The 23,396-nt window shown below is 46.3% G+C and overlaps 1 protein-coding gene across 1 annotated transcript; it reads right to left on the bottom strand.

Annotated features, from left to right (window-relative positions):
* Positions 1 to 965: 965 nt before the first annotated feature.
* KCNS1 (potassium voltage-gated channel modifier subfamily S member 1) lies at positions 966 to 23,396 on the bottom strand. Its single transcript, XM_060230895.1, has 2 exons — positions 22,405 to 23,396; positions 966 to 1,691 (listed from the first exon to the last, which is right to left on the bottom strand). Exons 1-2 carry the CDS (start codon positions 23,368 to 23,370, stop codon positions 1,245 to 1,247), a joined length of 1,413 nt encoding a protein of 470 aa, XP_060086878.1. The 5' UTR covers positions 23,371 to 23,396; the 3' UTR covers positions 966 to 1,244.

The raw sequence follows: 23,396 nt of genomic DNA on the forward strand, positions 1-23,396 counted from the left end.
AGTGGAGCAAACCTTGCAGTCACCAAGCAGTTGCCACAGAAACCATGCCGTGGCTTACTGTATGGATAGCCATCATCGCAAGAAGTGCTCCACAGACCACCACCAATTGCTGCCAAGAACATAAAACACGGAGACACTTTCCACATGATTGTGGTCATCTAGGTTATTCAGGTTGAGGGTAGACAACTGATAAACTGACCAAGGACATTGCAGGTTGCATCCCTACCATGATCAGAATATGTGGTCCATTCTGACAGCTTCCAGCATGCCTGGACATCATAACTCCTCCCATTTTTCTTTCACTAGTTTTGGATCCATCTGGAATCTTTCTAGAATGACTTTAACTAGGTAGTAAGAAGCTTCCACTATTTGTTTTTTTCAGACTTGGCTGGACATTTTATAAGGCAAGTCAACCAAGACAAGAAAATCCCTCTTCTAGAACCCCCAGGTTTTTGAGGAAGCTGCACATAATTCTGTCTCTCTAGACAGTCTTCACAACACCTCTTAAGTCTCTTTGGCAACAGCTGGAGATAATACGGATTCCAGGGCATTAAAAAAAAGGTGGGAGTAGGAAGCCATGTGAAGGAACAACTACTTGATGGATGGTGGAATTGGTTGTACAATTTGCTTGATTGCTGATCTCCAGTCTTGCATATCCAATTCACTCCTAATACCATGGCATACCATCAAAGCTCATACTGAGAGATGCCAGGAGGGAAATGGCACCATTTAAAAAGGGCCTATAATGGTAAAGCTACCTTCTTTTGCTGTTTTGCAGGGCTGCAATAGAGACTGCATCCTGACTGGGATAGCCCAGGCTAGCCCAATCTCACCAGATCTTAGAAGCTAAGTAGGGTCAGCCATGGTTAGTATTTAGATGGGAGACCTCCAAGTCCAGTGTCACATTGAGACAGGCAATGGCAAGTCACCTCTGAACATCTCTTGCACTGAAAGCCCTAAAGGGATCACCATAAGTTGGCTGCAACAAAGCACAGTATATTGGCCACTTGGCTCCAAGTGTCCCTTGACTAGAGGAGGATCAAGTTAGTCACAGTGTACAGTGTCCTGGTAGATTACCAGATGCATAAGGTCAGTAGATAATCTGCACTGGCTCAGGGAACCCACAAAGCTGCTTATGGAACAAGTCACTAACAGCAGCCATATTGCACTTGCTACCATTAGGCTCTCTCCTTCCCTGCTATCTGAAGCCAGAACAGAAGCAAAGTCGCTGACTCCCAATCCATTCAATGAATCGGAAGGATTCTTCTGGTGAGGTCACCATGGTCTGAGATGTCATCTCTTTGAAAAGCTTCACTAAGAATCTCCGACTCTTGGCTTGGGTAATCGGAATCCTCAGGGTCCTTCTTGTCGCTGTTCCGTACAGCGGCCTCAAGGGCCTTCTGCCTGCGGTAGAAGTGGGAGAACTTGTTAAAGATGATAGTTATGGGCAGGGCCACAACCAAAATCCCACCCAGGATGCATCCAGAGGCCGCCAGCTTGCCAGCAATAGTAACAGGCACAACATCTCCATAGCCTACGGTGGTCATGCTAACCGTTCCCCACCACCAGCAGGCAGGGATAGTATCAAAGCCAACATCTTCCTCCTTTTCAGCAGTGTAGGCCACGCCAGAGAAGACAGACACCCCAACAGCCAAGTACAGCAGCAGAATCCCCACCTCTCGGTAACTGTGCTGAAACAGAAAACAAAGATCAATTGGAGATGTGGATAGTTAGGCCTCAGAACCAAAATTCAAGAGTTTCACAAGGGATGCCAGCCTCCAGGTGGAACCTAGGGGTTCCTCAGAATTACAGCTCATCCCCAGACTACAGAGATCAGTACCCCTGGAGCAAATTAATGCTTTGAAAGGTGAACTTTGTGGCATTGTACTCCACTTAGGTCCCTGTCCCTCCTAGGCTCCATCTACAAATCTCCAGCTCTGTAACTCCTTTCTCACTCTGTATTGACCATAGGTACCACCTGTTGTTTAGTCTACTACTCTGCTTGCTTGCTTGCTGGGAATGCCATAAATAGTAATAAGATAGATACCTTCGGAACAGTAGCATTGTGCCACATGTTATCCATGTTTATGTAATGACCATGAGAATGTCTTGCTCTCCACTGTGGGAACTGGGGTGTCTGGGAACCAAGGGGGGGGGGGCAAGGATGGTTCGCATTGGCGCACTTTTGGCAAAGTATAACTGTACCTGGGAGTAAAGACAGTTTTAGTCTTGACAGTTTTAGTCAAGACAGTTTTAGTCTTGACACAGAATCTGAATGTGATCTCTGCACCCACCTGATGCCTTTAATAAATGGAACCATTTGAACTCAAATGGACTGTTTCTTGAGCGGGTGGGGCGGGAGAGAGAATGATACAACCTGGAACTGGCAACCCTACCCTCCCACCCCCTGCCAGTGGCCAGGAAGGTACTTGGCAACCTTGGGAATGTTCAGTCTGGAGAAGAGGAAGTTGAGGGAAGCATGATTGCTCTCTTGAAGTATTTGAAGGGCTCTCACTTAGAGGAGGGCAGGGAGCTGTTCCTGTTGGCAGCAGAAGAGAGGACTTGCAAGAATGGGCTTAAATTAAGGACAGGAAGGTACCAGCTGGATATGAGGAAAAACTTTTTTACAGTAAGAGTTGTTCAACAGTGGAATCAGCTACCAAGGGAGGTGGTGAGCTCCCCTTCACTGGAAGTCTTTAAGCAGTGGCTGGACGAACACTTGTCAGGGATGCTCTAGGCTGATCCTGCACTGAGCAGAGGGTTGGACTAGATGTCCTGTATGGCTCCTTCCAACTCTATGGTTCTAACCCTAACTATGACGGAAACCTGCAGGCCCTTGACTTTTCCAGTTGAATGATAATTTGACTGGCTGTCCTCTCTCACACAACTGGTCCATTCCTGTTTGTATTTTGCCCATAAATAGATAGAAAATACCACAAATCCACACATTAAGCAGGCACGTGTTTCCAGTCCTGCATTTGCTAGGGTTAAGCCAATGTGGAAGAGGGAGAAAGGAGAGCTTAGCGATCTTCCTGCATCCACCAATCCTCCTCTGAGAATTCCCCTTCTGTTAGATTATCCTCCTCCCAGTTGTGTTTACTACAGAAGACTGTTCCTCTGCCCCCCAGCTGTGCTTGCTATGGGTCTTGGGAGTCCAGCTGAGAAATAATGGAATAAATAATACAAATGGAAGGGGCTTGGGCATTTGCAGAGGGAAATCAACAAGCAAGGGAAGAATCAAGCATGCCTCCCACTGATAGTTCACTGCACACGTCCCCTCACATCATGAGAAAAACACAGAATAATGCATAGTTCTATCGTAAAGCTCTGCCTGCACCAAGAGCTTGTTTAAAAGTCATTATTAACCATATACTGGAGGAGTTTCAACATAAATGATAGAACAGCATGCCACAGAGCCCCCAGTCATTCCTCCTGGTTTGGAGAGCTGACAATGCAGACAGATCGTATATGAGTCAATGTGCAGCTTTCTTGAACACTGGAGAGCTCCACAACAGGTGCCATTGTTTGTTACAGAACCAGAATTCCACCCCCACCCCCCTGTACAGGACTGTACAGCTCCTGTTCATCATCATAAAAAGACATACTTGTTGTTTCTTCTTGCTTTTTGGGGGAGGAGGAGGCACTGTTTAAAAAGGCAGGACGTCAGTGTATTTGTAACTATGTGACTTTTACAGAGCTTCACATTTTCTTTAGAATGCCTCCTGCATCTATTAGCTGCATACTCACATATGTTTAGTCTGTTTGAATGACAAGGATTTCAGCGGGATTCATGCACTGTAACCCTATGCAGGTTTGCAGCCTTAAACTAAGCTGCCCCCCCAAACCTACCCCACCAGCTCAGATCGATACACATCTCAGCCATTTCTCAGAATATGACGTAAAGTGTTTTGTTGACCAACATCCCCATGACTAATGCAGCACCAGCCGCAGGCAGAGCCATCACTGCGGCCGTGCCTTCTCTGATGGACAAAATCTGGGCCTAGACAGAGCCTGCCTGGAGCTCCTGGGTGTTCCCCCTGGTGAAAGCTGCTGCCAGGCTCCAGATTGGCACCAGTGCCAGCCGTGCCATAGGGCCAGTCTCTGGTTTGTATTCAGCTGAGACAAACACCCGTATGGCGTCTGCAGCATTTGGCAGGGATGCAATTGATTTCCTGGTGGCAAATAAATATCTGTCACTCTCTTCCCTTTCACAGCCCGTGAGCAGACACTTGAAAACAGGCGGGGGGGAGGCCCACACAGAGCCAAGAGCCATATGCTGTGTGGGTGAAGCCAGCTCTCAGTCACTGGGAAGATCAAGAAGGTCGCTGATACAAAGAAAGACCTTTTGCAGGATGGACCTACATAATGTAGCTGAATAGGAGAAGCTACATCCGGCCAAATTCTTACTTTTCCTGTATTGTTAAGTTGCTTGTTATTTTTTTTCTTTGAAGGTTTTGATCATTACCTTTGTCTTAAAGGGGGTTTTTTAATAGTTGTAGGGTTTAATCAATGAGTGGGGACTTGAACCCAGGACTCCTTTGTCCTTCGCTTCAACCCCTACACCACACAGGCTCCCTACAAAAGCATCTCCAAGAGGGGTAAGGAACTGAAGCGTTGCCAGCATTTCAGCATATGCTGGTATCTCCATTAGCAGCAGCAACAGCAGGAGGAGGAGAAAAAGAAGAGTTGGTTTTATACCCTGCCCTTCACTACCCAAAGAAGTCTTGGAGCAGCTTACAATCTCTGTCCCTTCTTCTCCCTTCAACAGACACCCTGTGAGGTAGGTGGGGCCGAGAGAGCTCTGAGAGAACTGCTCTTGAGCAGAACAGCTTTGAGAGAATTGTGACTGACCCAACATTACCCATCTGGCTGCATGTGGAAGAATGCAGGATCAAACTTAGTTCTCCCAGATTAGAGTTCACCACTCTTAACCACTACACCAAAATGGCCCTAAGTGACACTCTAAGTAACACTGGCTGACATTTTCACCAGCAAGGGTTTTAAGGCAACTTTAGGAACCTGCAGCTTCTGTATTTACTTATATGTGGGAAGACTGCTGCAGTAACCATTCACCATACGAAGAGATCTGTGGAGCATCTCTTTACAACAGTCCTGTAAGGTAGGCCATCATCAGTTCATACTACTCTGGAGGGAGGAAGCTGGGAGACAACAGCTTTCACATTTGAACCAGGAACTTCCCAATCCACTGCAGACACTCTTAGCTGCTCTATTATGCTGGCTCATTTAAAACAAATTCATCAAAGAGACAGAGCTGAGAAATGCATATGACACCAAATGACATGCACAGCTGGATCCTCTGCTTGGTTGTTCAGAAGCAAGGCCCATCAAGTCTATTTAAACCAACGCTCAAAATAACTCTGCACAGGGCTGCAGACTTCGACAGCTTCTTGAAGCCTCTCTCCTTGGGAAGCTTCAAGCCTCCCTGTCCTCAAGCCTCTGATAAAGCTGCCTTATACTGACTGAGACTGCTGGCCTAGCAAGGTCAGAACTGTCTGCTCTGACTAGCAGCAGCTCTCCAGGTAGGGATGCCAGACTCCAGGTGGACTCTAGGGATCCCCTGGAACTATCACTCATCTCCAGACCACAAAGATCAGTTCCCTCAGAGAATATGGATGCTTTGGAGGGAGGACTCTATGGCAGGGGTGTTGAACTCATTTGTTATGAGGGCTGGATCTGACATAAATGAGACCTTGTAGGGCCGGGCCATGTTAGGCTGTGCTATGTGTGTACCTATTTAGGTAGCAGAAATATCAACTTTTTAAAGGACACAGACAAACATGACTAAAGTTTTTTTTTAAACAACCTTAAAATAAAACATGCTTAAAACATTAGCACTTGTTGGTCTTCAAGGTGCTTTCTTTGTATCTCTCCCATGGGATCCAGGGACCTGGGCAAAGGAAGCTCTGACTCTTTCCCTCGCTCCTTAAGGGACCAGGAGGGGGAGGAGCCTCAACCAATGGAAAAAATTGAGGTTTTGCTCTGCAGCTCCTGTGCAATCTAGAGCAAGCCTTGAAAAGCAAGTTGAGATACAGAAAGAAGCAAGAATCATAGAGCTGGAAGGCTCATCTAGTCCAATCCCCTGCACAATGCAGGAAATTCACAAGTACCTCCCCTTAAGTTCACAGGATCAGCATTGCTGTCAGATGGCCATCTAGCCTCTGTTTAAAAACCTCCAAAGAAGGAAATAGGGAGAAGGAAACAGACAAGAGCCAGTTGCTCGGGGGCCTGATAGGAGCCCTCTGGGGGCCTGATTCGGCCCCCAGGCCACCTGTTTGACACACTTGGCCTATGGTACTGTATCCCACTGAGACACACACCCCCAGGCTCCACCCCAAATCTCCAGGAATTTCCCAACCTAGAGCTGGCAACCATGTCCCCTCCCAACCCTCACTGGTGGCCAGAGGGGACCTGGCAATCCTACTCCGAGGTCTCAGGCAGAGGTCTTTCACACCCGATCCTTTTAGCTGGAGATGCAAGGATTTGAACCTGGGACTTTCTGTTTACAAAGATGATGGCTCTGCCACTGAGCAGAGCCCCACCTCTTCGTGAAGGCAAAGCCTCCGCCAAGTCTTTTGCACTTGTCTGTATTGCTGGGTAAATAGCCATAGGCACACCCATCATTTCTTCAAGGAGAATCCAAACCAGATGCTAGTCTTATCAGCAACTGCTGCCTGCTGCTACACTACAGGAGCAATACTGGCTTAGCTGGCTGACAACTGCTGGAAGCGACACTTTCACCGAATGACCCTTGCTGTTGTCAAAAGATGATGGGCCCATCCATCAATGACACTGGCACATGTTTTTGCTCAAGTATGTCAGGTGGGGAATGGAAGTCCCTCTTCAGTTTTACGCAGTGGAGGCAGGGAGGGCTCATAGAGTCACATGAGCCAAACGACCTGCCAGATCCAGTTATTTATCGGCAGGGAGCAAATGACAGACAGGAGGGGATGGTAGCAGAGTGACAGCCAGGCACAGAAGGAAGTAGTCGACTGAGACAAACAGCTTGCAAAATACCCTTGCACCCTTCTAAATTCATTGTGCTTTGAAAGTTGGAACTCTGCTTAGGATAGCACTGTAAACAGTAGTTGAGCCCAGCCAGAAATATGGAATAACCTGAGTTGCACAAGAGATGAAAAGTGGATTAAGTGGGGGGCGGGGGAGCCAGCTAGCTACAGAGAGGAATCCCCGGTGAGGGGTGTGTGTGCAAAGGAACGGCTAGACAAAGATCTCAGCATGCAGTTTACACTTGAAGATAATGGGTCCCAAGCTCCTGGATCAATAACACATTTTCATCTTTTTTATAACAGCCATTACTTTTACTTTCTGTCTCTTACTCCTCTGGCTGCGTGAATGGGGGTGGGGGAATAAAACCCACACACAGTCAAACAAAACACACTTTTAGCACAAGGCGGCAATGAAAAATAGGCTTCCAAGCAAAAATTCTAACAGGTTATGGCCCCACTATTAACAGCAGTGCCCTTAAAGCTCTGTGTGGCCTCTCAAATGTCTCCTGCTCTCTTGAATAATTCCACTGGGTCTCCTTTGCTTCCTCAAATGCCTGGAATGCCCCTCTGTGCCAAAACCCCTGTCAAAAGCTGCCTTGTCCAGGAAACCTTAGTCCTAACTCCCGATTGATGCAAAGCCTAAACACACCTATGAAATGGATGGACTGGATCCTGCAGAGATTTTTCACCAACAGAAACGGAGAGAAATTTTCACATATTTTCCTCTCCTAAAGCCCTTCGACTTCCACGCCTCTTTTTTCAGATTCCCCTGCCTCCCATGAGCAATCTGTTATAGGAGTTTTGGACTTGCAGCCAGAGTGGCCGGGGTGTGGGGAGGGGGCTTTAGGAAGCCTGATTCAGGTTCCAAGTAATTATGGTTTTATCTGACCCTTCTTCCTTCAAGGGGTTTAGGCATACAAAGTTCTCTCAACTTTTTATCCCACAACAACCCTCTGAAGTAGATTAGTCCAAGAGGGGGTAGTGACTGGTTGAAGAAACACCAACGTTTAAATCTGGCTCTCCCTTGGTCCTAGTCTGATAAATATCAGCTGAATTTGCACACATTAATCCCATTTCCCTTTACACACCACTCCCACCTTTTATCAACCCCCCCGCCTTTCAATGTGACACACATACACACACACATTTATGGATATGGAATGGCACAGTATGGTATAACCTAGGGGTGACCAAACTGTAGCTCAGGAGCCACATGGGGCTCTTTCACACATATTGTGTGGCTCTTGAAGCTTCCACCACCCTATTGGACAGCTTGGAGAAGGCATTTGTCTCTTTAAATCACTTATCTGAGCCAAGCCAGCTGGCAACTTGGAGAATGCATTTAAAGTTACTTTCTTTCACCTCCACCTCCCTCCCCTATCTATTTGCTTTCCTTCCTTCCCTCCCTCCCTCCCAGCGGCTCAGCCATTCATGTCTTGTGGCTCTCAAACACCTGACTTTTATTCTATGTGTCTCTTATATTAAGCAAGTTTGGCCACCCCTGGTATAACCAATCATCAAATATCAGAAGTCAAACAGGATTGATACTTGGATGGATGACCACCAAGGGACATACTGCAGAGGAAGACAATGGCAAACCATCTCCACTTCTCACTTGTATTGAAGTCCCCTTGCATGGTGGTGGTGTACAACACTAGGGTTGCAACTTGACAGCATACCCACAAATACACACACATTTAGAAAGAAACCATGTGAAGTACTTCCAAAAAAAAAGAGAACTGCCCCATGTTTAGCTTTTGCTACTTGGAAGGATATTGTTCTGGGCATGAGAGTAAGTGATGGAATATCTCCTTTGAACTGTGGGGAGACCTGCAGAGAGAGGACACCTGGGAGACTCCTACCCATATTATAAAAATGGCACGACTGTGCAACAGTAGTAACAATTCAGAAGAATAGCAACCTCAGAAACAAGCAGCAGGAGGAGACTAACAGTGCAACCCTAAGAACACTTTCCTGGGAATAAGCCCCACTGAACAGAAATGAGTACAATTCAGAGTAGACCTGCTTAAGATTGCTAAGTGTTTCATGGATCATGTTTTCCAAGCAGGTATCTAGGAAGAGCTCACATCCTTTGCTAGGTCAGTCATTTAATAATAATAACTTTTTATTTCTATCCCGCCCTCCCCGCCGGGGCAGGCTCAGGGCGGCTTACAACATAAAATGCATTATACATCAGTTTACTTATAAAATCACAGTTAAAACAGTTTACAATTATTAAAATTAACAATAGCAATATCAACATGGTACTAAGCGTTAGGTCTTCAGCAGAATTCAGTAATTAAAAGCATTTTCAATGGCACTTCCCGGTTTGTCGTTGGTTGAAGGCTACTTTGAAGAGGTGGGTCTTACAGGCCCTACGGAATTGATCTAAGCATCGTAGGGCCCGCACCTCCTCCGGGAGTTGATTCCACAGCAGTGGAGCAGCAATAGAGAAGGCCCGGTCTCGGGTGGCCTTCAATCTGGTCTCCCTTGGCCCAGGGATATTCAGCTGGTTTTTCCCAGCTGACCTCAGCGCTCTCTGGGGCTCATATGGGGAAAGACGGTCCCTCAGGTAGGCAGGTCCTCGGCCATATAGGGCTTTAAAGGTAATAACCAGCACCTTGTAACGAACTCGGTATACCACTGGCAGCCAGTGCAGTCCGCGTAGCCCCGGCTGTATGTGCTCCCACCTTGGGAGCCCTAACAACAGCCTAGCCGCCGTGTTCTGCACCAGCTGCAGCTGCTGAGTTCGGCACAAGGGCAGCCCCATGTAGAGGGCGTTGCAGTAATCTAGTCTTGAGGTGATCGTAGCATGGATCACCGTTGCTAGGTCACGGCGCTCCAGGAAGGGGGCCAACTGCTTCGCCCGTCGAAGATGAAAAAACGCGGACTTGGCAGCGGCCGCTATCTGTGCCTCCATTGATAATGAAGGCTCCAGAAGGACCCCCAAGCTCCTGACCTTATGGGCTGCTTTCAGCAGCACACTGTCAAAAGCCGGCAAGGGGATTTCCCTTCCCAGAGCACCGCGACCCAAGCAAAGGACCTCTGTCTTCGTTGGATTCAACTTCAGCCCGCTCAATCTGAGCCAACCTGCCACGGCTTGCAATGCTAGGTCCAGGCTTTTTGGGACGGAGTCAGGTCGGCCGTCCATTAGTAGATAGAGCTGGGTGTCATCTGCATATTGATGGCACCCAAGCCCAAACCTCCGGGCAATCTTTGCACAGCGCTAGAGATGTTGCCATGACCAATAAGCCTCCACTTTGTTAGCCTCCATTTCCAACCATCCTCCCAAATCTTGTGTTCATGGCTAGTTTGTCTTTGCCACTCACATGGGGCTCACACAGAGCAATTTTAGAACATTTGCAGTATAATAGGAGGCAAGCAGGCAGAAGAAAACATATGAGCAGAGATACCCAAGTCTGGTTGGATTATCACCAAGAAGACATAATGGCAGGCCAGAGATGCATTATCTGACAGTGTGGTAAACTCCAAGAGATGGCACCTGGCACAATGATACCTGGCACAATAAAGCCCAGAGAAAGAAATTGCAAACAGAGAGCTCTTAGACCTTCGCCCAGCCCAATCAAGATGCATTTAGCCACGTGCCTTTCTAACAAAAGAGGCCCTGGTAACGTCAGCCTTTCATTATTAAAGTCTTAGGTTTAATTTGAATGTGATTTCACAATGGAGCTGATAGTAGCTTCCAGTCTGAGGAACTGAAAACCATGGGATGCAGGGCTGGAGAAGGTTGAAACCGCTTCTACTCACATCTCAATCACAAGGAGAAAAAAAGCACATGCTAGCCTGAGAGGCACAAAACCCCCAGTGAACATTTGATGCCAAGTCCTCCTGCTGTCCACCAACAAACATAAGGACCTTGTAACATGTGAAGTGGCCCTCTAAAAGGCTCTAATATATCTCAGCCTTCACTTCCTTTCTTTATTTGGAAGCCTTCCCATGTCATGGGAAGTCCCTCTGATTCATCAGGGTAATCATTAGCCCAGCAAATAAAATGCCTACTATTTTGTCTTTTCTTGTATCTGGAGCTGCAACAGTAGCCCAAACACAGGTGTTTCACCAGCTGCACACCTGAATGCCAGCTCCCTTACTGTGCTGAGCTGCTCCTTTGATAAGTACTCCCATGTGTTTCTTCTTTGGGCTCTTTCCAGGATCTCTCCTTGGACTGTTACCTGGTTCCTTGCTCTGACTTCAGCACCCCTCTTAGAACCATGCAATTCTAAACAAAAATACATGCTTCTAAATTCTTCCAGTAGGCAGAGATTGAATTGCATGTCCAGACTGTGTACTTCCAATGTCCTCTTTATCAGTTTCCCAAACGCCTGAAGCCCCCCACCATGACTTCTGCAGGCAGAAATGTAAGGATAGGTTGCCTAATCCTGTTTTCCCACAGCCCTTTCTCTCTCCCCTTCCAAATCCCTTCCCTTTTCAGTTTACCTGTTGTACACAGTGTGCAGGCATTTGAAATATTAACACTTATTTGCATGGGCATTTGTATTTGGTGCTATGCGCTTGATATTGCTCTGACTGCACTAGTGTTATTTTCTTTCCTGCTTCAAACAACTAGCTTTTCTTTCACAATTCCGCATCTTGGTACTCTAGTCCAAGTTGCTAGGGGTCTCATTCCTTTGTTTCAAGATCCTTCAAGGACCTGTCTGTGTGTGCATGCCCCCCCCTATATGCTGTATGTAAAAAACTAAATTTGCAGCTCTTTTAGAACAGGAGTGAGAAGTGGCAAAAGAAAGGCTCCTCTCTTATGCTTGGCTTCCCAGGGTGAATTGCAGAGCTCTAAAAAGGGCCAAAAGCTGAGGGGTGCAGAAAAAATACACAATGACTAAAATAAGTATTATTTATGTATTATGTATTTATCTTTTCCCCAAAATACCTACTATGAAAGTGCAGGGACACAATTTTATATTCTTGCCTCAGGAGCTAAATTAGCTAGCTATGGCTCTGGTGAATCGGAACCCAGCTGGAAGCAGATGTTAGCCACATGGTCACATATCTCATCCACATGTGTCTATCTAACTATACATGGTAACAAAGGAGACTAGAGTAGTCCCCCTTGCTCACTTCTCAGTAGGGTTGCCAAGTCCAATTAAAGAAAAATCTGGGGACTTTGGGGGTGGAGCCAGGAGACTTTGGGGGTGGAGCCAGGAACAAGGATGTGACAAGCATAATTGAACTCCAAAGGAGTTCTGGCCATCACATTTAAAGGGACGGCACACCTTTTCAATGCTTTCCTTCCATAGGAAATAATGAAGGATAGGGGCACCATTTTTGGGGCTCATAGAATTGGACCCCCTGGTCCAATCTTCTTGAAACTTGGGGGGTATTTTGGGGAGAGGCACTAGATGTTATACTAAAAATTTGGTGCCTCTACCTCAAAAAATAGCCCCCCAGAGCCCCCAATACCCACGGATCAATTCCCTATTATTCCCTATGGGAATCGTTCTCCATAGGGAATAATAGAGTGCCCAGTAGACATTTCCCTCCCCCCCCACGCTTTCTAAAGGGGGGGAGGGCCTCCAAACCAGGGAATCCCCTACCCCCTCCCTCTCACACACACAAATACTTACCAGATTGGAGAACTCTACTTGCTGTGAAAACGAAAGAAAAAAGGGAGGGGCTGTTCTCCGAAGCTCTTCCTGCTTCTTGCCCAGCCTTAAAGGGGCCACACATTTTACAAACGGCTCAGGATCTCAACAATATGAAGCCTGCAGGTATGTTCTTCCCCCCCCTCCACCCCCCACCCCCCCCACCCCCGCTTCCCGATTTCTGGGGGGCGGGAGATTAGGCTGCGAACCCAGAAGTCCCCCGCCAGAGCGGGGGGGTTGGGAAGCCTACTTCTCAGTGACTACCACTTTGCCTACTTGCCTCATCCTGCTTCTTGTGCGGCCTCGCTTCCTTTCCCAAACAGATTACATTTTCTGCTGCTGCTCTGAGGAACAGGATTTTAAAAATCAATAAATAAAGGTTGCATGTGTAACAGGTGATACACAGTAAGAGTTCCTAAAAACAAAACAGTTAACTGGGTGAAACTGAGAAAGCTTTAAATCCTACACTCTCCATTTCACCACAGGATAGAGTGGGAGAGGGAGGTTAACGCAGCCAGCCAAACACATGTGAGGGAAAGGGAAGTTTACAAGCCACCTCCAACCTCTATTTTAAAAACAAATCAACATCTCAAAATGAGACAAGACTATCTGTTTACACACCTCCCAGCTACCTCAGAAAAAGCAAAACAATTGTGATAAACCAACACAAGTAGGGGAAACATGGGAATGAATGGTCTTAATTCTCAGGAATAGTAGAGTGAGTGAAAAGGCTTGTGTGGAAGCACCAATGGTTGACACCACTCTCACTTTATACATACTTAAGTGTCATCAACTCACAACCAACTTATGGTGACCCCAGCAAGAGACTTTCAAAGCAAGTGAGAAGTAGAAATGGGTTGCCATTTTCTTCCTCTGCAAAGTCTTCCTTCATGGTACCCCCATCCAAGTTCCAACTTGGCTTAATTTGTGAGATCCCATGAGAATGAGATATAATATCCCACCTCTCCTGCCCTCGTGTCACTTCACCTCTCAATCTACAGCAGTGTAGTGTAGGAGTTAGAGCACAGACTAGGATCTGGTACACCCAGGAGTGACAGACTGCACTATAAAAGTTTATAAGTGTTGTGTAAACATGAGAAGGACTCTGAAGGGTTAGTGTCTCACAGAGCCAGATTTACCGCCAGTTGAACGGAAAGACTTGGAAACTGACTACTGATGAGAAAGTTTAGCTCTGACTGAACTGGAACTGGAACAGTTTAGCTCTGATTGAGAAAAGTTCGACACTGACAGAGGAATGAGAAGGCTGGCAAGGAGGAATGGAAGGATTAGTGATGACCCCCCCCCCCTCCAATTCAGGCCAGAAAAACGGGATAGATCTTCTAGTTAGAGAAATGATTCCTTCTTCAGTCGAAAAGGGAGATAGCTTAAGGAACAGAGTAATCCATGGTGTGTTTAGAGAAGGAATTTGGGTAGTTGGAAGTATATCTTGTCTTCTGAGACCTGAAGAGTTAAACTCAAGAAAGTGAACTGAAGTGTTTAGGAATCACTGAAACCAAAGTTTCTCATCTTTAAGATCCTAAGAACTAGGAACTGGAGTTTGTGATTATAATAAATTACTTCAGAGTTATATTTGAGTCACCTCAGACATTTTACCCCAGATTTCACCTGATCTTTCCCCTCTATGTTGAATAAAATATCTTGTTTATTTTTGAACACTCTAAAGTCTTTGTGTGCCATTTTCAGAAGTTTATGTTAAAGAGGGTGATCTCATCTCTTTTCTCAAGTTCCTGGGCTGAGCCAGCATCCTACTATAATACTATGTGAAAGGTGGGATAGCCATAAATGTTTACAAAAGAAGAAAACAGACAATGGAGCTGCTCGGCTAGATAGGAAGGGGGGGAAAGGAGGAGAAATCCTGTGTCTGAGTTGACAGAACAGGGCTAGGTTGTTATACCAGGTTTCAATCCCTTTTCTGCCATAAAAGCTTGCTGGGTGGCCTTGGGCCAGTCCCACACTCTCATCCTAATCTTCCTCGCAGGGATGTTGTGGGAATAAAATAGAGGGAACGAGAATTAAGTAAGCTGCTTTGGGTCCCCAGGGAAAAGAAAGATGGGTATGCATGAAGAAAATGAATAAATATCCCCCCTGAAGGCACAGTTATTACAATGATGGGTGCCCCCTCTCCTCTTTCCTACTGTTGATATTACCTGAACTTAACCCCAAGCAGCACTTGCTCAGTAGCAATCCTCTCATTTATCTCTATGTAGTCTTCTGCTCACAGCATAAAAGACGCCTCTCTAAAGAGGTTAATCATAACCTCTTCCCAGGTAGTCTGGCTCCTATTTCCCCCGCAGTCTTGATGACTTATTTCTCTGTCAGAGTTATAAATTCCCATGATGGGAGTCAAATTATGATGAGCATTACTCTGCAATTTGCGTCCATGGAAAATTATTCTAAATCTGAAGCAGTAGCAGATGTTCTCAAGCAAGATTCCTCCCTCATCCTGATTTCACAGCTGTGGTTGACAGCAATAAGGAGATGAGAACATCCACATTGGGTGTCATTCAGCAATTTGGCAGCACACAGAATGTGAAACCCCAAGAAATGTGTGGCTCAACAGGTTTTCTCCTGCTGCTTCACACAGCACATAATAAAAAAAAAAACAGGGGAGGGGGAGAAGACCACCCTCCAAGGGTAGTAAAAATCTTGTCGCTGTGGTACATTCCCTGGTAACATTTAGAGTACTGTAATGTGCTGTACATGGGATTCCCCTTGAAGACTGTTCAGAAGTTTTAGTTGGTACAAAAATGCTGCAGCAAGAATGTTGACTGGAGTGGGTCATAGGGACCATATCAGTCCAGTCTTGCTGCATCTCAACTGGCTTCCAATTTGCTTCCAGGCTCAATTCAAGGTAAAGCCCTATATAGCTTCAGGTCAGCATACCTGAAGGATGACCTACTCCCTTATGAACCTACCCAATCTCTCCAGTCCTCTTCAGAGGCCCTGCTTTGGGTGCCTTGCCATCTGAGGCTAGATGAGTAACAATCCAAGGGGTTTCTCACTCATGGCACTAGACCTTTGGAACTCCCTAATCTGGGAGGTTTGTTTGTCTTCACCTATCCTTGTCTTCAGCCAGCAGTTGAAGACCTTTTTGTTTGGTTTGGTGTTCCTTTATTATCAGTCCTCTCCCTGTGTGTGCTTATTTGTTATGCTTGACATGTTTTAATGTTTTCCATCTTTGGAACATGGAGTTGGGTCAAAAGGTGGCATAGCAATGTTTTAAATAAACACAGCCCATTCAGAACCAGTTTGGGACAAAATACCTGAGAAAGCAGATTATGGGGAATGGGGAATCAATGGGCAGGGAAACTGTCAAACACCTCTTTTTGCCCACTGGTTCTGCTACAGATTTCCCTCTGCTCTGATAATGGGGTTGAGAGACAAACACAAAGTTGGGAGTTCAACGTGTTTGTCTCATGAGGTCTACAGTCCCTTGAATGGCCCTTCTGCTCCTACTACTTATAGAAGAATAGCTATCCCCCAATTTTTTTTTATAACAAGAACATGTTGTCATCATTTCTCATTTGACTAACTATTTTCAATGGTTCTTTCTTGTGAGTAGATATGTTGGTCTAAAGCGGTGTTTCCCAAAGGCAGGGTCGCGACCTGGCGCCAGGCCGCAGGGCCTCCAGTTCCCTGCCCACCCCTCCCCCCGCATTGCACACCTCCGTGCCTCCTTCTCCCACCCTTCCCCACCTCAGGCAGGTCAGTTTCATGCTGTGAAAAGCCCTTCCCCCCCACCAATCGCCCAATCGGTGGAAAATTGGCGCTGAGCTCATTCCGCGCTGGGCCAAGCCGGCTGTGATCTGTTTGACCTGTGGCTGGCTTGGTCCAGCACAGAATGAGCTCAGTGCCGATTTCTCACCGATCGGCTGCCCCCCTGCACCTCCCTCATCCCACGGCGTAGCACCCCAGCCTCCTCCTCCTTCCCTTCCCCACCGCTGGTAAATTTCCAGCTTTGTAAAGCTCCCCCTCCCCACCTCCTTGGCAAGGAAAACGGAGCTGAGATAATTCAGCGCTGAGGCATGCCGCCGGCATTTCAAAGGGACCGTGCCTGGAAAGGGTGCGTGGCTGATCCCTCCCCTACACTTCAGTGGGGAAGGGATCAGCCATGCACTTTTTCCAGGCGCGGTCCCTTTGAAATGCCGGTGGCATGCCTCAGTGCTGAATTATCTCAGCTCCGTTTTCCTCGCCAAGGAGGTGGGGAGGGGGAGGTTTACAAAGCCGGAAATATACCAGCAGTTGGGAAGGGAGGGAGAAGGAGGCACTTGTGCAGCGAGAGTCAGCATTTCTTAAAGTGAGTTGCTCCCATTCTGTTTTTTTCCATTTTTCTTTTCCTTTGTTTTCTCTTTCTTTCTTCCTTTTGTCCCTCCTTTCTTTTACTCCTTCCTTTCCTTCCTTCATATTTTATTTCTCTTTCTCTTCCCCTATCTCCCTCCCTCCCTTTCTCTTTCTTTCTTTCTCTCTCTCTCTCTCTCTCTTTCTTTCTTTCCCCATCCTCTCTCTCTCTGTCAGTCTTTTCTCCCTCCTTCCTTCCTTCCCGTTGCTAATCTGAGTAGACCTGGGGTGGGGTGGGGAGATGCCCTGCCATTTCATGTTTTCCCAGCACTGCCATTTCAAGTCAGTTCCTTCCTTCCTTCCTTTTCTCTGTCTCTCATTCTGTCAGACTTTTCCCGTCTCTCTTCTTCCTTCCTTCCCATTGCTAATCTGAGTAGACCTGGGGGGGGGTGGAGCTTGAAATGCCCTGCTATTTCATGTTTTCCCAGGCTGATATTTCATGTTTTCCCAGGATGAGAGCATTTTATATTTTTAGTTTTTTGCTGTGTGATCGTCTTGATTTTTTATTTTTAAAATTGCATTGCAAAATTCCACCATGTCCTACTTTTCCTAAAAAATATATTGCAAGAGTTTTAGGCTTGTTTGTACATCATTTCCTGTCTCCCGGCTCCACCCCCAAAGTCTCCTGGCTCCACCCTCAAATTTTAGTGGACCATGAAGGAGAAGTGTAAAAATAACCGGGCCACGGGAAGGGGGGAAGTTTGGGAAACCCTGGTCTAAAGCAATAGAATAAAGTTAGTGTCCAATGGCACCTTTAAGATCAACAAAATTTTATTCAAGTTATGTCTCCTTTATTTAAGATATTTTCCCACATATCTTAAAATATCTTCATCATGTTATATACTAATTTGCTCCTCAGCCTCTCTTTATAAGTTTGAACAGTTTTCTTCCATTTCATTATATCTGAAGAAGTGTGCATGCCCATGAAAGCTCATACCTTGAATAAAACTACGTTGGTTTTAAAGGTGCCACTGGACTCTAACTTTGTTCCAGTGGTTCTTTCCTGCATTGATATATGGTGGGTGACAAAAACCACAGTCAAGATTCCATGTTGATTCACTTGTACTGTCAGCCAAGGGTACAGTTCTAGGCATGCTGTTCTACTATTCATAGTCTCCATTTTACAGAGACAAGCTATGCTAAGTAGGGGAGCACATTCAGGTATACCCGAGCTGCTATACTTTCAACCTTTTCTTCTGCATCTATTGAAACCAATGGAGAATGGGGTACCTTCTTTGGAGGCCCACTGAATTGGACCCCCTGGTCCAATTTTTTCGAAACTTGGGGGACAGGCCCTAGCAGCTATACTGCAAATCTGGTACCTCAAAAAACATCCACTACAGAGCCCTGGATACCACCTTTACTATAATGGTCCCCATAGGGTATAATGGACCTGGGGAAGGGGGTGGAATCAGGATTTCCAAAAAAAAAAAAAAAATACTGAATCTGAATACCATATTGATATTGGGATTTGGGAATATCAGAAAATACCAATAATTTGTGGGTTCAATATATCCAAACCTAAAAAATACCAAATTATTTTTGTACACACCTAATGCTAACTTTGCTGGCAAGCACAAATGTAATATGAGTAATGAAAACCAGCTAGTACTGCCTCATAAATATTTGCCTAGAAGGGTACCCAAATCACTTAGGAGTGTGGCTGAATATTAAAAACTGCCCTTTTCCCTACTCAGAAGAGCAAACAGTTCTTAGAAGGCTTGGAGCTGCCCAACAAGCAGCAGCCACTGTAGTGCTGCACAAATGATACTGTGGGCAGCACTAGCGCTACCTTTCTGTCTGCTTGCTTACACCATACCTGCTCAACCTGTATATTTGTAAACAAACAGATAATGCAAAAAACAGACAAGCCCCAAGTTTAGAGTACTCCCAGCTCAAGGAAAGAGATTTGGCTAAGCTGCCCGCACCCTTTTACAGGACTGCAAAACAATAAAACTGAAATGCTATCAATAAGAGCTCTTCTAACAAGAGTCCAGCTCAGCTGAAGGTAGACTCTGAGACTGTGCTTAAGATAATGCATGGCTCCTGAGCACTGGAGCCAGAGTTAGACATGAGTTTCATGCACATTACATGTGCATACACACAAAAGCTCACTCCCAAAATTAAACTTTTTTGGCCTTAAAGGTGCCACTCTACTCAAACTTTGTTCTGTTGCTTCAGACCAACACAGCTACTCACCTGAATTACTTGGGATAGGATGCTTGCAGAGCAAAACAGTGATACTCTCCTCTAAAATAACCCATAATATTTTCCCCAGCACCTTAACATACCTCTTGTACAGTAACATAAAAAAGGTAAAGGTAGTCCCCTGTGCAAGCACCAGTCGTTTCCGACTCTGGGCTGACGTTGCTTTCACATTTTCACGGCAGAGTTTTTATGGGGTGGTTTGCCATTGCTTTCCCCAGTCATCTACACTTTCCCCCCAGAAACCAGGGTACTCATTTTATCGACCTTGGAAGGATGGAAGGCTGAGTCAACCTGAGCCGGCTACCTGCAACCAGCTTCCGCTGGGATCGAACTCAGGTCATGAGCAGAGTTCAGACTGCAGTACCGCAGCTTTACCACTCTGCGCCACGGGGGCTCATACCTCTGCACAAATGATACTGTTGGCAGATGCTTCTTTATATAAAAAGATTTTTGGCTAACATCTTCAGCTATTTTGTCTGAGTGTTGGATGCTCATGGCAACCTTGTAATACTAACCATCAAGAATTTCTGGTGTGCCAAAGTGTACTGTACTGATACTTCACTGTCGTTCGGTCCTAAGTTTGGCAAGGCTGCTTTCAGGCCACACCCTGTAAGATTGAGCATGAAGAATTCAGTCCAGCTTCTTGCAGAAACCCTGGCTTCATTTACAATTGCAATGCCAACCTCATATAAAAACAACAACAGCACACGTGTTGGTTCCTCAGACACCTTTCATATTGCAGGGGATCCAGCATCTCAGCCATCAGTCCTAAATCGCCAAATATGCATACACATCCAGCTGGCCTCAAAGTGCCTTCACAATGCCAGCTTTTGATGGTTAATCTTAGGATGCTTGGCAGGCAGTCCATTCCTAGGTAAATGGGCTCAGCAGAGCGAGCAAAATGATTCTGTTTTCTAAACACCAGCCTTAACATTTCAAGATTAGAGAGAGCCAGTTTGGTGCAGTGGTTAGAGTGTCAGACTAGGATCTGGGAGAACCAGGTTTAAATCCCCATTGTGCCTTGGAAGCTTGCTGGGTGACCTTAGTCAGTCACACACCCTCAGTCTCACCTACCTCACAGGGTTGTTGTGAGGATAAAATGGAGGAGAGGAGAATGATTCTGCACAAGCATTTCCCCCTTCCAGTCAGCCCTAATTTTTACTTCTCTCCGTCATAACAATAATCCATATTTTATGCAAAGCAAACAAAAGGCTGAACATGGGATTGTGAAAATGCTCAATGCAACCTAGGTTGCCTTCTGAGTCAGTTTGGTGTAGTGGTTAAGTGTGCAGACTCTTATCTGGGAGAACTGGGTTGGATTCCCTACACTTACAGCTGCTGGAGTGGCCTTGGTTCAGCCATAGCTATTGCAGGAGTTGTCCTTGAAAGGGCAGCTTCTGGAAGAGCCCTCTCAGCCCCACCCACCTCACCAGGTGTCTGTCGTGGGAGGAGATGATATAGGAAATTGTAAGCCACTCTGAGTCTGATTTAGAGAGAAGGGCAGGGTATAAATCTGCAGTCTTCTTCTTCTTCATGTAAACCAACCAGAGCTTATTTGTGTTGTGCACAAACCTGATTGATCATTGGGCCTGCCTACTTCCTCACTCCCTCCACCCAGTATGTACAAAGCAGTGATTGAAGTATCACTGGGGCAAAACTGAGACCGATTCCTCACTAGCCTTATGCTGCTCTCATGCTCCTCTTCTCTGTGGGGCTTCCATTGGATTTCACACTATCTGTCCCGGGCTGCAACTCGCTTTGCCTTTTTATGCACAGCAAACAAATCAGTTTTTAGAGGATCTTGTTTGCTGCGGAAAAGAGGCGGAGCTAGTTGCAGCCCCGGGGCAGACAGTGTGAAATCTGACAGAAGCCCCACAGAGAAGAAGAGAGTGAGAGCGGCATAAGGCTAGTGGGGAATTGGTCTGAGTTAGCTGGCTTTCTAACCCATCTCTTTTTAAGGGAAAGATACACTAAAAACCAAAGCTTGATAAAATCCATAAACAGGGTTTCTACAGTAAAACACACCTTTACTTTTATTCCTTCATATTATTTTAAAAAGTCCTCTTTTTGGCTTTGATTGGGCAAACACCGGCACACAACCACTAAAATAACCAATATTAGGCTGGTGAGATTTCTCATTCAAAGGACGCCAGAATTAAAGCATTCTGCATAGTTTTCAGGAACTCTAGAACCAGGTTTTCCTGTCCATGTATTACAAGCCTAGTATGCTTTATGCTGTTAAGGGGGAATAGGACAGAAGTTAATGGAAAGTTTTATATACTCTATTCCTCTATTGTTATTTTAAATGATACTCGAATATTTTTAAAGTATTTTAGCTTTGTCTTTTAGCTTATATTAACTTGTTCTGATTTATGCTGGTCATTGACCGTATTAAAATTGAATGAACGAACAAAGGAGGAGAAAAGGTAATTCCCAAATACTGTTTTGTTTCATTCACATCATACTTTTCTTCTGAGGAGCTGAGTCAGGGCTGGTTCCAGATTTTGAGGGGCCCTGAGAAAAGGGTGCTCAGCACCCCCTCCTCTGCCCACCGCCGGGACTCCCACTCATACCTCCTCTTTCTGCTCCACCCAGATACCCAATATCTGTCTGTGCATCCTTTCCTTGCCTGCTCATAACCCCTTCCACCACCCATGCTCACAACCACCTGCATGCCCTTTCCTCAGTAGCCCAGAGCAGTGTGGGTGGCTGAGAGCGCCACTGGTATGACCATAAAGAGCACCACTTGCACCACCCAAGTACTCTTCCCTGGTGGCAGTGGGCAGCCCAGGTAGCCAGGAGCTTGCAAGTAAGCAGGTGAAGGAAGGGTGTGCAGGCAGGTAGCAGAGGAGGTATGCAGGTGGGCGTTAGTGGGCCCTGCCAGAATCCCTGAACTCTGACTCAGTTCACCCATCCTCTTAAAGAACCCTGACACAGTAGTAGAGTGCATGCTTTGCATGCAAATGGTCCCAGGTGCAAAGACATGATTAACCATAATTAATTGTGAATCAGCCATGAGATGCAACCAACTAACCATCGGTAATTGTGAATCAACCACAAATCTTCTCCTCCAAACTGAGTTGGCGAGAAGTTCTCTTGGCTACTGTGGTATTTTGATTACTCAGACACAGTGATGAACCCATGAGCAAGAACCTAAGGGACAAGAGAAACATCAGTGGAACGTAGTACGGGATTACCTTCAAGGTAGCTCCTAAAGACCTCAGGCCCGTTGAATGTCGTGCCAGCTTCAGCACCCGGAATATCCTCATGAGACGGAACACCTGCACCACCTTGCCCAGGTTCCCTAGCTCTGGCTCCTTCCCCACAGTCATATCCACCAAGAAGGTGAAGTAGAAAGGCAACACTGAGACAATGTCAATCAGATTCAAGGGGTGTTTGAAGAACTTCTTCAGGTCAGGTGACAGCAGCAAACGGGCCGTCACTTCAAAAGTGAACCAGGAGATGCAGAAGTACTCCAGGTATTCCAGTACAGGGTCATCCATTGTATTGCCATTCTCGTCCACCAGCTGATACTCTTCCATACTGTGGATGCACATGGTTGCTATGGAGACCAGCACCACACTGATGGACACAAAGCTGAATAGTTTGCTTGGGATGGAGTAGCCTGGGTTCTCCATGGTAAGCCAGAGTCGCTTCCGCAGATTGCCACAGCACAAAGTGCTGTAGCGTAGGAGGTCATGGTTGAAATCAGAAATCTCATCTGGGGAGGTGTCCACACTGCTAACCTCACTCTCCTCATCCCAGCTGTGATGCCGGCTCTCCAGTTTCCGTTCATGGTAGCGGTAACTGCAGCAGGAGTCCAAGAAAAACTCGTTGATACCCCAGTACTCTATCTCCTGGCAAAAGGAAAACACACACAACTCCTCCATAACATGAAGCTTGCCAGTTTGGTAGAAATGAAGCACGTACAGGAAGAAACCGGGGTTTCGGTCGAAGTAGAACTCCCGGGCACTCACATCGTAGTCATCACACAGTTGCAGGATGGACTCCTCAGAGTCACAGGAAAGCAAGCGCCCAAGGCGGGTGTCGGGAAACTTGGAAAGGGCACTTGAGCTAAGCCTTCTTCTCAGACCCCCAACGTTGATGTTGATGACACCATCCTCAAATGCAGGATCCCAGTAATGGAGTGTCTTGTTGACCATGATCAGGAAAGCAAGGGCTAATTGGA

This window comes from Heteronotia binoei, chromosome 2 (genome assembly GCF_032191835.1).
Source record: "Heteronotia binoei isolate CCM8104 ecotype False Entrance Well chromosome 2, APGP_CSIRO_Hbin_v1, whole genome shotgun sequence".
Taxonomy (NCBI): domain Eukaryota; kingdom Metazoa; phylum Chordata; class Lepidosauria; order Squamata; family Gekkonidae; genus Heteronotia; species Heteronotia binoei.

Coding starts and splice junctions, on each gene's coding strand:
- KCNS1 (XM_060230895.1), bottom strand. CDS start 23,370: ATGGTCAACAAGACACTCCATTACTGGGATCCTGCATTTGAGGATGGT. Junction 1,692..22,404: donor CTTTAGGAGCTACCTTGAAG/GTAATCCCGTAC, acceptor TTTCTGTTTCAG/CACAGTTACCGAGAGGTGGG.